The sequence below is a fragment of the Guillardia theta genome, assembly GCF_000315625.1.
Source record: "Guillardia theta CCMP2712 unplaced genomic scaffold GUITHscaffold_9, whole genome shotgun sequence".
In the NCBI taxonomy this organism is placed as follows: Eukaryota; class Cryptophyceae; order Pyrenomonadales; family Geminigeraceae; genus Guillardia; species Guillardia theta.
The window spans coordinates 925,747-937,229 of NW_005434665.1; the positions used below are offsets into that span (position 1 = coordinate 925,747).

General features: G+C 56.5%; 3 protein-coding genes across 3 annotated transcripts; 2 read left to right on the top strand and 1 right to left on the bottom strand.

Moving 5' to 3' along the window:
• Positions 1-591: 591 nt before the first annotated feature.
• Positions 592-3,859, top strand: GUITHDRAFT_102226 (hypothetical protein; the record flags this gene model as incomplete). The annotated part of the gene is made up of 19 exons (XM_005839249.1): positions 592-897; positions 955-1,059; positions 1,103-1,201; positions 1,323-1,351; positions 1,404-1,474; positions 1,519-1,546; positions 1,592-1,692; positions 1,822-1,879; positions 1,928-1,952; positions 2,056-2,118; positions 2,161-2,274; positions 2,316-2,374; positions 2,414-2,477; positions 2,527-2,623; positions 2,734-2,924; positions 3,100-3,150; positions 3,337-3,408; positions 3,620-3,682; positions 3,725-3,859. 19 exons carry the CDS (start codon positions 592-594, stop codon positions 3,857-3,859), a joined length of 1,731 nt encoding a protein of 576 aa, XP_005839306.1.
• A 61-nt stretch (positions 3,860-3,920) lies between these two features.
• Positions 3,921-5,517, bottom strand: GUITHDRAFT_102227 (hypothetical protein; the record flags this gene model as incomplete). Its single annotated transcript, XM_005839250.1, has 6 exons — positions 3,921-4,252; positions 4,296-4,429; positions 4,471-4,572; positions 4,680-4,962; positions 5,006-5,146; positions 5,196-5,517. 6 exons carry the CDS (start codon positions 5,515-5,517, stop codon positions 3,921-3,923), a joined length of 1,314 nt encoding a protein of 437 aa, XP_005839307.1.
• A 649-nt stretch (positions 5,518-6,166) lies between these two features.
• On the top strand, positions 6,167-9,271 carry GUITHDRAFT_157129 (hypothetical protein; the record flags this gene model as incomplete). The annotated part of the gene is made up of 10 exons (XM_005839251.1): positions 6,167-6,358; positions 6,527-6,786; positions 6,970-7,043; positions 7,250-7,330; positions 7,541-7,656; positions 8,494-8,571; positions 8,619-8,661; positions 9,003-9,007; positions 9,054-9,131; positions 9,230-9,271. The coding sequence occupies 10 exons, from the start codon at positions 6,167-6,169 to the stop codon at positions 9,269-9,271; spliced, it is 969 nt and encodes a 322-aa protein (XP_005839308.1).
• Between the last annotated feature and the right edge of the window lie 2,212 nt (positions 9,272-11,483).

Here is an 11,483-nt window from a genome sequence, read left to right on the forward strand (position 1 = left end):
AGAGTAATGAGAGTAGGGAGTGAGAGGAGAGGAGATGAGATGAGATGAGATGAGATATGATGAGGTTGAATGATAGAGGAAGGGAGAATGAAAAGGTGGAGGGGAGGGAAAGAAGAACGAATGGAGGAGAGGAGGGAGAAGAAAAGCAGTGGTGGTTTCCACCAGGGGATTGGAGCAGGGGTAGAGCTGAACGGAGAGGGCAGGGCACATGAGATGAATATGAGTGAGCATGTCAGCAAGTTGTGAGTGAGCATTGCATTTCAAGGGAATGGAGAGAGATTCTTTCTCATTTCATGTTAGCGAGATGGCTGGAGGGCGATAACAGCTGCGTCGCTCAGGATGAAAGTTGCTCGAGCTCGCCTGAAAGCTTTCGTCCTCCTCCTCTGTCTGTCGGCATGCGACACAAGGACGCATGTCAGGAAGGCTCTTGGCCGTCTTCCCGTCGCTCATGCACGCTGCGAGAGGGAAGAGCAGATATGCATGGAGTTGTTCGCAGGGAGAGGACGGGTGTTGAGTTTGAGAGGAGGAGTAGTGCGGGAGAGCGAAGGAGAAGAAGCGAGGCGGAGCATGCTGAAGCAAGGCGAGCAAGATATGGTGCGTCTCATCCTTCAGGCCTTGCAGGGCATGGGCTACCTCGAGAGCTCGCTGTGCCTCCAGCGAGAATCCGGAGTCATGCTGCAGAGTGAGGGGGAGAAGCTGCGGGCGTTGAGGAGAGATGTGATGGAGGGCGAGTGGAGAAAGATCTTGTCCGAGCTTGAGAGGGAGGATTGGGCGTCAACCAGCCTCAAGTATGTGCTTTGCGCTGTTGACCATGAGCTCAGAGCTTGCAGGTTTGTGGTTGCGAATCAGCTCTTCTTGGAAGAGCTTCACTCTAACGACAGGAAGGGAGCTGAGAAGGTTCTTCATGTAGGCCCCGAGCTGCTGCTTGTTTCCTCCTGATCCGCTGCCGTGTAGGATCACGTCTTGCCTAATGCTCTGAGCCAGAGGAGGCGGGAGGAGAGCCAGCGGCTTGCGGCAATGCTGTCACAAGATGACATCAGCACGACGGGAGGGCATGCGGTGAATGAGCTTGTTGAGGTGACGGGAGTGACGGGGAGCGAAGGGTTTCACTTCTCGTCTCCTCGTCTTGGAGGAGATCTTGAGCTGCCTCCCTGCCCACATGCGTTTGCCGCGAGACAGGCTGTGGAAACTAGTTAATCAGGTGAGAAAGTAGGAGGCAGGGGAGGGCAAGGGAAATGAAGATGAGGAGGACGGAGAGTGGTAAGCGAGGAAGGAATATGAAGTGGTTCGGGGTTGGCTATCGCTCATGTTTCTGGCTTCAGGCTCAGATTTACCAGCGAGAAAAATCTTTGTGAGTTCTGATTCAGAAAGCTCCTTCTCGAGCTGCTGACATCATGGTCAAGGTATCCTTACACGAGGCAGAGCGAGTTGTCGCTGCTGGATGACCTTTCCTTCGACCCCTCGAGTCTGCTATGTAGCAAATCGCATGCTGCAACGCCCTCCGTGACAGTCGTGCAGGTCTGCATCGAACCATCAAGTTCCACAAGTGAGAAGGAGCTGAGATGTTTGTTGCCCTCATGCTTCTCAACAGAGACGAGGTCTGGGTTTGCAAGTTCTCTCCTTCAGGCAGATTCCTCGCTACCGCATCCAAGGATGGAAACCTGGCGATCTGGTCGTCCCAGGAGCTTCTAGGTGACTCGGGAGCTTCCGGGGAGACTTGAGTGACCTGTGTCCTGGTCAGTGCCAACGGATGCCACAGCAGCAGCAGCTTCATGCAAGCCCGTCCTCTCGTATTCGACCTCCTCTGAATATCTCTTGCAGCACAATCCCGAGAGGGGCTGGTGCTCAACCTTTTGAATGGGTTTCAAGTTTGCAGCATGTGAGTCATCGGCCGTGAGCGGTCAACCTGTCTGATGTTGCTGTTCAGAGCATGGAGCTCCGACGAGAGCATGGTCCAACTCTTCCTACCTCCTGCCGTGTCCTTTCGTCATCTCCCTCCCTGATCTCTGCTCCCCATCCCTCGAGTCGCAACGCAAGAGGCTCATTTCGCTTCAGGTTGTCTGTGCAGGCCTTGACTCGTGCCGCATCTCTGCCTGGAACATTCCCAGTGGCATCCAGGTTGGCGTCGCGAGGAAGCGCAGGAGTGACGGAGGCCGGCAGGTCCCTCTAGCCGCGCAGATGAGGAAGCCCTTGAGCTGCGTGGAGTGGCTTGCGGGGACCTGGTACTGCCTGGGAGGAGGAGGAGACGAAGACATTTTTGCTTGGGATCTCTTGGTATCCTCCGCATCCTCCGCTTTGTCATTGACAGCTGGCAGATCTCGCGGGAGAGCAGACGGTCGAACAATCCTTCCTTCGTGCTGTGGACTGAGCACAGGTTTCGTGAGACTCTCCCACTCTGTCTCACGGGGCGCAGGAGTGTACACTCGCTCGCATGCTCCTCGGATGGCTCGAGCCTCGTCGCCCTCCTGTCTGAGCAGGTCTTTGACCTGTGCTACCATCTCCCCCCTCGTCTGATGTCTCGCTCAGACAATCAATGTATACGACATCTACCAGATCTGTGACGAACATGCCAAGTTCCTCTCCAAGCAACAGGATGGAAGATTTGGGTCGACAGATGCGCTTGGTGAGCGGGGAGAGAAGAGGGGAGGAAGACATGTTTGCGGGGAGTGAGGATAGGACGGAAGGAGAGCAAGTGGAGCAGGAGGACGAGGGTCTTGTTGACCGCAGCTGCAGAAGGAGATGTTAGTCTCTGGAGTTCGGCTGCTGTGCCTTTGAGCTCAGAGGGAAGCGAGGGGAAAGGAGAGGAAGTAAGGAGCGAGCATGCGAGGAAGCGGATCGAAGTGAAGGATGCGAGGAGGACGTCGCTAAGGATCAACGGCACTCACATCCCGTCCTACCATCCTGTGCGTCAGATCACAAACCCGGTAAGGAGCAGGGCCGGGGAGTTTTAACGTGCTGAGAGCGCCTTGGAGGTCTACGGTCTCTCCGCCATCCTCTCCCTCAAGCTCATGTCCGACGACCACACCCTCCTCCTCTCCTGCCTGTCGCTGCAGGCGAGCAAGGGCGAACCGCAAGCTGGTTCTGATCGAGAAGCTGCAGGGTGAAGCTGAGCTGGTTACCTGGGACCTCAAGTCCGTCTCCTGTGTGCAGGTTAGGAGCTTCCTCACCAGTTGCTTGCAGTCTCGCTATCACTCGCGTCCTCTTCTTCCCTCTTCTCCTCCCTGTCGTTCTTGCTCCTGCTCTTTCTTCATTCTCGACTAGATCCTCGTTGTTTCACTCTTCTTCCTCATTCTCCTTCCTCTTCCCTCCTGCTTCTTGACCCTCACGTCGCATCAGCGCTTCCGGGGACATGAGTTTCGGCGCTACCTGACGGGCTTCACCGAAGGAGGCTTTCAAGATATGCTGATAGTGAGCGAGATTGAGTTGTTGATGTTGATGATGTTGTTGTCAATGATGATGATAATGATAATGATGATGATGATGGTGATAATGGTGATGATGATAGAGATGATGATGATAATTATGATGATAATGATGGTAAAAATGATATTGATGATGGTGATAATGATGATAGAGATGCTGCAGATTTCTCTTCCTGATGTCACTGATGTGTTCACAGCTGGGAGGGAGTGAGGACGGGCTCATACGCGTGTGGCATCGCGACACCGGAAGGCTCATCAAGGTTTGCTAGCTTACAAGTGCGAGAAGCTCATGGGGGCCGCAGACGCTGGTGGGTCACGACCAGTCTGTCAACTCGCTCGCGTGGCTGCCCAACAACGACTTCGTCATGGCGTCCGCGTCAGATGATTTCTCCGTCAGGCTGTGGGGGCCGAGGATGCTGCAGAACTACATGGAATGAACTCGTTCCTCCTCCTCCTCGTCGTCGTCGTCGTATCTCCCCATCCCTTCTCCCTCCTCCTTCAGCCCGGCTTCTGCTGCCAGCCTCCTCCTCCTGGTTGCCCCAAGTAGTAAGGGTTCGGCTGCCCAGGAACCTGGGGGAACTGCTGTTGGGGCATGGGATACAGCATGGGGAACTGCGGGAACGGATGCCTGAAGGGCTGCCAGCTGGGGTTACCCGGAAACTCCGGGTAGGAAGCGGCAGCTCCGAGCATAGCAGGGTTTGGCCACATCATGGCTGCCTGGGGCATGGGAGGGATCGCAGTCGCCATGCCCGCGTTGCCATGTACAGCCTGAGCTGGACGAGAATCCTTGTGCCTCATCCCTCGTCCAGCTGCTTGCGGATTCGCTGAGTCTGTTCAAGTCAGAGGAAGAGAAGCGGCGGAGGAGAGAGCCACCGTTGCTTGCATGCGATCGATTCTTGTTCTTCCTGCCTTTGAGCTTTTTCTTCGCCTCAGCCTCCTCCTCGTCGTCGCTGTACTCGATTTCATCTTCTCCTGGTTCTTCATCGAACATGTTGGAGGCGTCGGACCTGCATTCTGTCACCCTCCCCTCCCCCTCCTCCCTCCTTACCCCTTCACTTGACACACAGCTCTGTCAACGGGCTTGGCGCTCTCGACCGCATAGAAGACAACCTTGCCGACCACCAACCGATCCTTGTCCATGTGCTCTGGGCTATACGAAGTAGCCGAGAGGAGGCGTAGTAGGAGGCGGGAGAGAAAAGTCAAGAAGTCAGGAGAGAAGTCAAGAGCTCAGGAGCGATCGGCCCAGCAGCGTCTCACCTGCTGAACTTGATGATATAGAAAGGCTCGTAGATGGGCCCGAAGATCTCAGCGACAAGCCCAACAGCAGTCTTGTCCTCGAAGCAGATCACCGCCCCTTCGTCCAGCGCCGGTACTCCCGCTTGTGCTTGAATCACTACGCTCGCATCCACCACCGCCGAGATGCTCCCGAGTTGTTCGATCGGCCCGTCAACAGACGCGACCTCCATGGACGGTACCGGCGGTTCAACCTCGTTCTTGGTTCGCAGTTGAGCTTCAGTAGCATGCGAACCATCTTCGTCTCCTGCACTGCCGTCACTCCTTGCAGACCTCAAGATCTTGTTCACCAGACTCCTGGTTCACTTGCTCTTGGACTTCGACCTTCTCGTCCTCACTGTCCGACCAATCGCTGGACTCTTCCTCCTCTGCCTTGGCTTCTCCTGATGGCAAACTTGGCTCCGGCGCTTGCCTGGACGGCGCCGACAAGTCTGAAGACGTACCATGTTGAGCACATGAGACTGGGAGGGAATCGAGTACCTTTCTCTTGGGGAACCTCTGCGGAGGGGGGGAGGGATGGTCGGTCCATAACGGCAGCAGCAGCAGCAGCCAGGTCAGCGTTAACTCGATCGACTCGCATCACTTCCTCGACATTTCGAATCCAATCTTCGTGCTGCTTCGATATTGAAACTTCTTCTGCTCTGTCGACCTGCATGCTTTCCTCGTTCGCCTCCTTTTTGTCAGTTTCAGCGGCAAGGGGTTCGTCTTGCTCGCCAACAAAGGCTTGTTCCTCAGAATGTATTCGTGTCGGGTGAACCTCAGCTCCAGCACCATCGACTTCAGTTCCCATGCTCGTATCCATGCCGCCGTTGGAATTGTCTATTTACAAAGGTCACTTTCATTTACGAGTGCATTTGCGCATCAACACATATCGTGTCCTGAACCAGCATTGGGGGACGCCTTCCCATCTGCCGACATCCTCCTTCCTGCATCTTTTCTTCTTCTTTCTCAGCAAAGTTGTAGATCTATTAGTTTTTCTGCCTCAAATGCACTCTTTTCATCATTTTAACCCAAATTCTTTGAAACAGTCCTCGTGATTGAGTGCTTTCCTCTACTCACCTCCTTTACTTCGACGCATATTCTTGCCTCACTTCTCTCTCTCTTCTGCTGACACTTTTCTGTTCATACTTGACTTCGCCAGCACATCATCATCAACCAACTTGTCTCTCTCACACACTTATCCGACACAAACCTACCCATTGATCAACCGCCCCCATCCTCTCTATCATTCCTGATCCCCCAGCTCTCATCCTCTTCTCTCCTCCCCATGTCTCTGCTCCTATCATCTCCTCCCTCCCTCTTGCTCTCCTTGTTCGCCTCCTCCTCTCTCCTTCTCTCGCCGCTGCTGCCATGCTCGATGCGACTGCTGCCGCATTCCGGCTGAATTTCACACGAGGATGAGCGGGGATGAGGGTAACAATATGAGCGGGGACGAGGCACACTATCGGAGCATGGCATGCTTGTCAGTGCTGCTGCCTGTGTTCAACGCGCAGCCATGGCTGCCGCTGGCGGTCAGGAGCATCATGCAGCAGCAACTGGGAGACGGTCGCAGCCTCCAGCTCATCTGCGTCGACGACGCTTCCTCGGACGGCAGCCTCGAGTTCCTGCTCGAGCTCGCTCGACTGCTCGGGGATCGAGCGACGGTAGAGGCCTGCGAGTGGGAGGAGAGGGGAGAGGATGCGACGGTCACCAGGCGGGAGAGGAGAAATCTAAATGGCACAGATAACAAGGAGGAGGGGAAGGAGGAGGAGGAGGGGGAGAAGGGGAACGGGGACCGCGAGGAGGAAGCAAACAACGGTCAGCCCCCCCAGAAGAGGATTCGGATAGGAACCAACGGAGATCGAGAGAGCACGAACCCGGCGCTTCTCAACATGCAGTTGCGAGCAGCAGAGGAGGAAGATCACCCGTCCTTCACTCACCAGGAAGAGCCCGAGGATGTGAAGCAGCTCAGGACTCGCCCGGTCACTGCGGAGGAGGTAGCAGCCTCGAGCCTGAAAGAACACTCGCTCAAGGTCCTCACATGGAAGGATGGCGTGAATAGAGGACAGGGAGCCGCCATGTCCATTGCCTTGTGAGTGACCTCCCTCCCTCTTCCTCCCTCCCTCCCTCCCTCCCTCCCTCCCTCCCTCTTCCCTCTCCCTCCCTCCCTCCCTCTCCCTCCCTCCTCCCTCCCTCTCCCTCCCTCCCTCCTTCCCTCCCTTCCCCTTCTCCGTCGATATCCTTGCCTCGTCCCAACTTGACCGCGGAGCTGAAGATCGAAGGTCAACACCAAGTATCTCGCGCAGATGGAAAGCGACGACGAGCGATCCAATCCCGATGCCTATCGGAGTGAGTCACTGCACCTTCCTCTACCTTCCATTCCCCCCTACCTCCTCCTCCTTCGTTCTTGCTCCCCCCTTCCTCCTCCTCCTCCTCCTCCTTCAGCTCTTCGACAATCCTCCTGCTCTTCCCCCTCGCTTCCCCGAGAGGAGACCAAACTCGAATCAGCACCTCTTGTAGTTCCCTCTGCTCATGGTCACGTTTTCGGTCGGCAGTCATGCTGGAGGCGATGGAGGCGAACGCGAGCTGGGATGGTGTAAGCTGCCAGTCGATGCTGACTGGATGGGAGCGACCCGGTGAAAGTCTTCCTGCTCCACGGGGAGAAGCGCCAAGGGGGAGGCAGAGGGAGGAGGGAGGACGAAGGAGGGAGGAAGAAGGGAGGAGGAGAGGGAGGAGGAGAGGGAGGAGAGGGAGGAGGAGGAGAGGGAGGAGGAGGAAGAGGGAGAAAGGAGGAGGGAGAGAGGAAGGAGGGAGGAGGACTTGGCTGAGAATGACGGTGGCAGCAGGAATGCAGAGGTACATCGAGTGGCAGAACACGTGCTTGACAACGGAGGAGATGCGAAGGGGAAGGTTCATTGAGATGCCGGCTCTGCATCAGACTGGCTTGTTTCTCACCTCCTCCGTTCTTGAGGCCCGTCCTAGTCACGTTCCTCAGCAGTCCTGACGGGGAGCAGGTGACGGGAGGGAGGTACCGGGACGGGAAGGGAGGGAGGGAGGAGCTGGGAGGAGACGTGGACGTCCCTGTGGACTACTTCTACTGGCTCTCCTTCTTCCATGCGGGGAAGACATGCGGGAAGGTGAGACGAGCCGTCGGGGGGAGTGACATAAGGGAGAGTGAAGGTGCCGCAAGTACTCTTCAGCTGGCGACAACATCCCCGTCAGGTTCTCTTCTCTCCTCTCCTCTCCTCTCCCCTCCTCCTCCTCTCCTGATCCCTCCTCCTCCTCCTGCTCTCCTCCTCTCCTGTTCCCTCATCCTCTCCTCTCCCCTCCTCCCCTCCCCTCCTCTCCTCTCCTCCTCCTCCTCCTCTGCTCTGCTCTGCTCTGCTCTCATCCCCTCCCCTCCCCTCTCTGCTTCCCCTTGCACTTCTCTGCCACTCCACCTGGCTCGCCTCCTCCCTTGCTTGCTTGCATGTTCTCGTGCTGAATCAGACGCAGCACACGCGAACTCACGGGAGACTATCCATCGACAACCTGAGGAAGATGAAGGTGGAGAAACTGCTACTTTTCTCCTTCCTCCTCCTCCACTTGTCCTCCTCTCCCAATCCCACGCAACAACAACAACAACAACAACAACAACAACAACAACAACAACAATAACAACAACAACAACAACAACAACAACAACAACAACAACAACATCTCTCCTCCTCCGCCTCGCCTTACTCCTTTCATCTCCTCTCCGCCTGAACTACTTCAGGTTCACTTCCTCCTCTGCCCTGGAGCTCCAGCTCACGGCAAGAACGTCGAGGTCTGGAGTGTGGGAAGGACGTTGGATGAGTGGGAGGCAGACCTGAAGCAGTACCCGCTCGCTCCTCCGGTCCTCTGCTGAACCTTCCTCTCCCCCCCCCCTCACCTCCCCCGCAGAAGGTCAGGAGCATCGAGTGGAAACCCGGACGTCCCTTGCCTGGTACACACCTGCTGCTGCTGCTGCTGCTGCTGCTGCTGCTGCTGCTGCTGCTGCTGCTGCTGCTGCTGCTGCTGCTGCTGCTGCTGCTGCTGCTGCTGCTGCTGCTGCTGCTGCTGCTGCTGCTGCTGCTGCTGCTGCTGCTGCTGCTGCTGCTGCTGCTGCTGCTGCTGCTGCTGCTGCTGCTGCTGCTGCTGCTGCTGCTGCTGCTGCTGCTGCTGCTGCTGCTGCTGCTGCTTCCTGCTGCTGCTGCTGCTGCTGCTTCCTGCTGCTGCTGCTGCTGCTGCTTCCTGCTGCTGCTGCTGCTGCTCAGCACTGCGAAAGTGAACTGACAGAGATCGCAGGAAAGGTGAAGACTTGGCGGAAGAATGCGGCGGCGGAGTGACGATGAGCAGGAGGAGGGGGAGGAGGCGCGACCTGTTCGTCTATTCGCTTTCGGCCATCCTAAAGCAAGAACTCGCGTACGCGAGCAGGTGAAGCAGAACAACAAATCCCTCATCCCTTCCCTCTCCTCGTCCCTTCCTCCTCCTCCTCAGTCTCTTCCTCTGCTTCTGTCCCTGAGACCCCCCAGGTGAAGGACTGGGATGACGAGTACGACTGGTTCGTCGCCTGAGGAGGCGGCAGGTCAGGAGGAGGGGGAGGAGGGTCCTCGCAGCGTCTTCGTCGTCACGCTGCGGGTGCCAGGCCTCGTCTCCCTGCGGTGACGTCAGCGGAGATTGCGAGGAGGAGGAGAGATACTCGTAGATGGTGATGGCAATAGAGCTTCCTCCCCTTTCTCCTCCTTCCCTTCCTCCTCGTTCTCGGGTCGACCTCCACTCCATCTCCTTCGCGATCATCTTCTCCTTCTGCTTGATCTTCTCGCTCGCATGCTGCATCTTGTCAGGCCCCTCTCCTCCTCCTCCTCCTCCTCATCATCATCATCACCACCACCACCACCCTCACCATCTGTCTTCGTTCTTCTCGCCACGCTCGATGCTCAAGGCTGGACATCTTCGAGCTTGAGGAGACTGGAGTTCTGTAGGACGTCCCTCCTGTTGAGCTTCCTCCTCCTGCTCCTCCTCTCTCCTGTTTCATTCCCAGCTCTTGATGAGATAGGAGGCCCGACGAGCTCCACGAGCCAGCGGCAGGGGAGGATGCGGGAGAGAGCGAAGAGGAGACAGAGTTCTCCTTGCGGCGCCTTCGTCTGCCTGCGATACCTGTCACTTGCTAGGGAAGCAAGGGGGAGGAGGAGGAGGAGACCTTGATATCGGCGGGAGTGCTGGGAGCTGGCAGAGAGAGGGGGGAGGGGGGAGAGTGAGAGAGCGATAGGAGAGGAGCGAGCGATTGAAGTTGAGCCAGTCTGCCAAGAGCTGAGGAGGAGGACTGAGACAGAGAGAAAAACCTGAAGCATAGAACTACCTGTGATCTCCTCCTCCTCCTCCTCCTCCTCCTCCTCCTCCTCCTTTCGAAGGCCAGGCGTCGGCTCGCGAGGTTGGGGGAGGAAGGATCTATCGCGCAAGGAAGCGAGAGCTTCGCTGCGCGCAAGGAGGCCAAGGGGGTCGGAGAGCAGCAGGTCCTTCACGCCCCAGACGTCTGGCTGAGGGGAGGGAGTGAAACCAATTTCCGCACTAACCTGCTTCCTCCTCCGTCAGTCTGAGACGCAACAAGCAGCTCACTCGCCTCCTCCTCCCTCTGATCGCTGACTGGACTCAGACTGTGAGCATGCGGCAAATTGTACTCCCTTCCTCCTCCTCCTCCTCCTCCTCCTCCACTTCGTTCTCTTCCTCCTCTTCCTCCTCGTCCTCGTGATTTGTCGCTTTCAGTCGTGCGGATCCACTCACGAGCTCTTTTGAAATCCTCTGAAAACAGATGAATAGTAAGAAAGAGGCAGGGAAGGAGGAGGAGGAGGAGGAGGAGTGACGATGTGATCTGACCGTTGGGGTCGAGGGTGGGGGCGCGAGAGAGTCGAATGTCGAAATGAAGGATGGAGGGAAGAAACCCCTCGACTTGCAATCGCTTCACAAAGTCAGAGGAGAAGGAGGAGGAGGAGGAGGAGGAGGAGGAGGAGGAGGAGGAGGAGGAGGAGGAGGAGGAGGAGAAAGAGGAGAACACAGTCTGGAGGAGGAGGAGGAGGAGGAGGAGGAGGAGGAGGAGGAGGAGAGGGAGGAGGCGGTGAAGAAGGAAGAGTTTACAGGATTTTGATTTTTCTTGATCTGATGAGCAATGGCCTGATGAAGGTTCCAAGTCATTCAACTCTTTCTCTTCTCCCTTGTCTCTTCCTCTCTCAAGCCTGCTTCCTGCCACAACCTTTCCCCCTACCCCTTGCCCCATCTCCTCTCTCTCTTCCTCCTGCTCCTGCTCCTGCTCCTGCTCCTGCTCCTGCTCCTGCTCCTGCTCCTGCTCCTGCTCCTCCATGCTTACACTCTGTCTTGTACCCCCATAAACAAGATTTCCATTCCTCCAGCTCAGCTGCTGGACGAATCTGAAACCTCCCGTAAGGCATCAAGACGATCCTGACTCCCATCCTCCCCCTCCCCTCCTCCCTTCTGGAAGCGAGCAAGGAGAAGCAGAGTGATCGAGGGAGAAAGAGAAAGAAGGGAGGAAGAGAGGCACGAGGAGAGGGAGGAGAAAGGAAGGAGAGATGTTTCGACCTCTGCTCTAGATGCTTCCCCTTGTCTCTGTTCTTGTCGCTGTAAAACTCCAGCAGCAGGCGAGAGAGAGGAAGTCGAACCATCCCAAGGAAATCATCCCGCTGATCGACCATCAGCATCTTTTTCTTGTCTCATTCTTCCTCTTTTTCCTCTTGTTAAATTGACCTTGTTCTTTTAATTTTTTTTTGTGTTCTT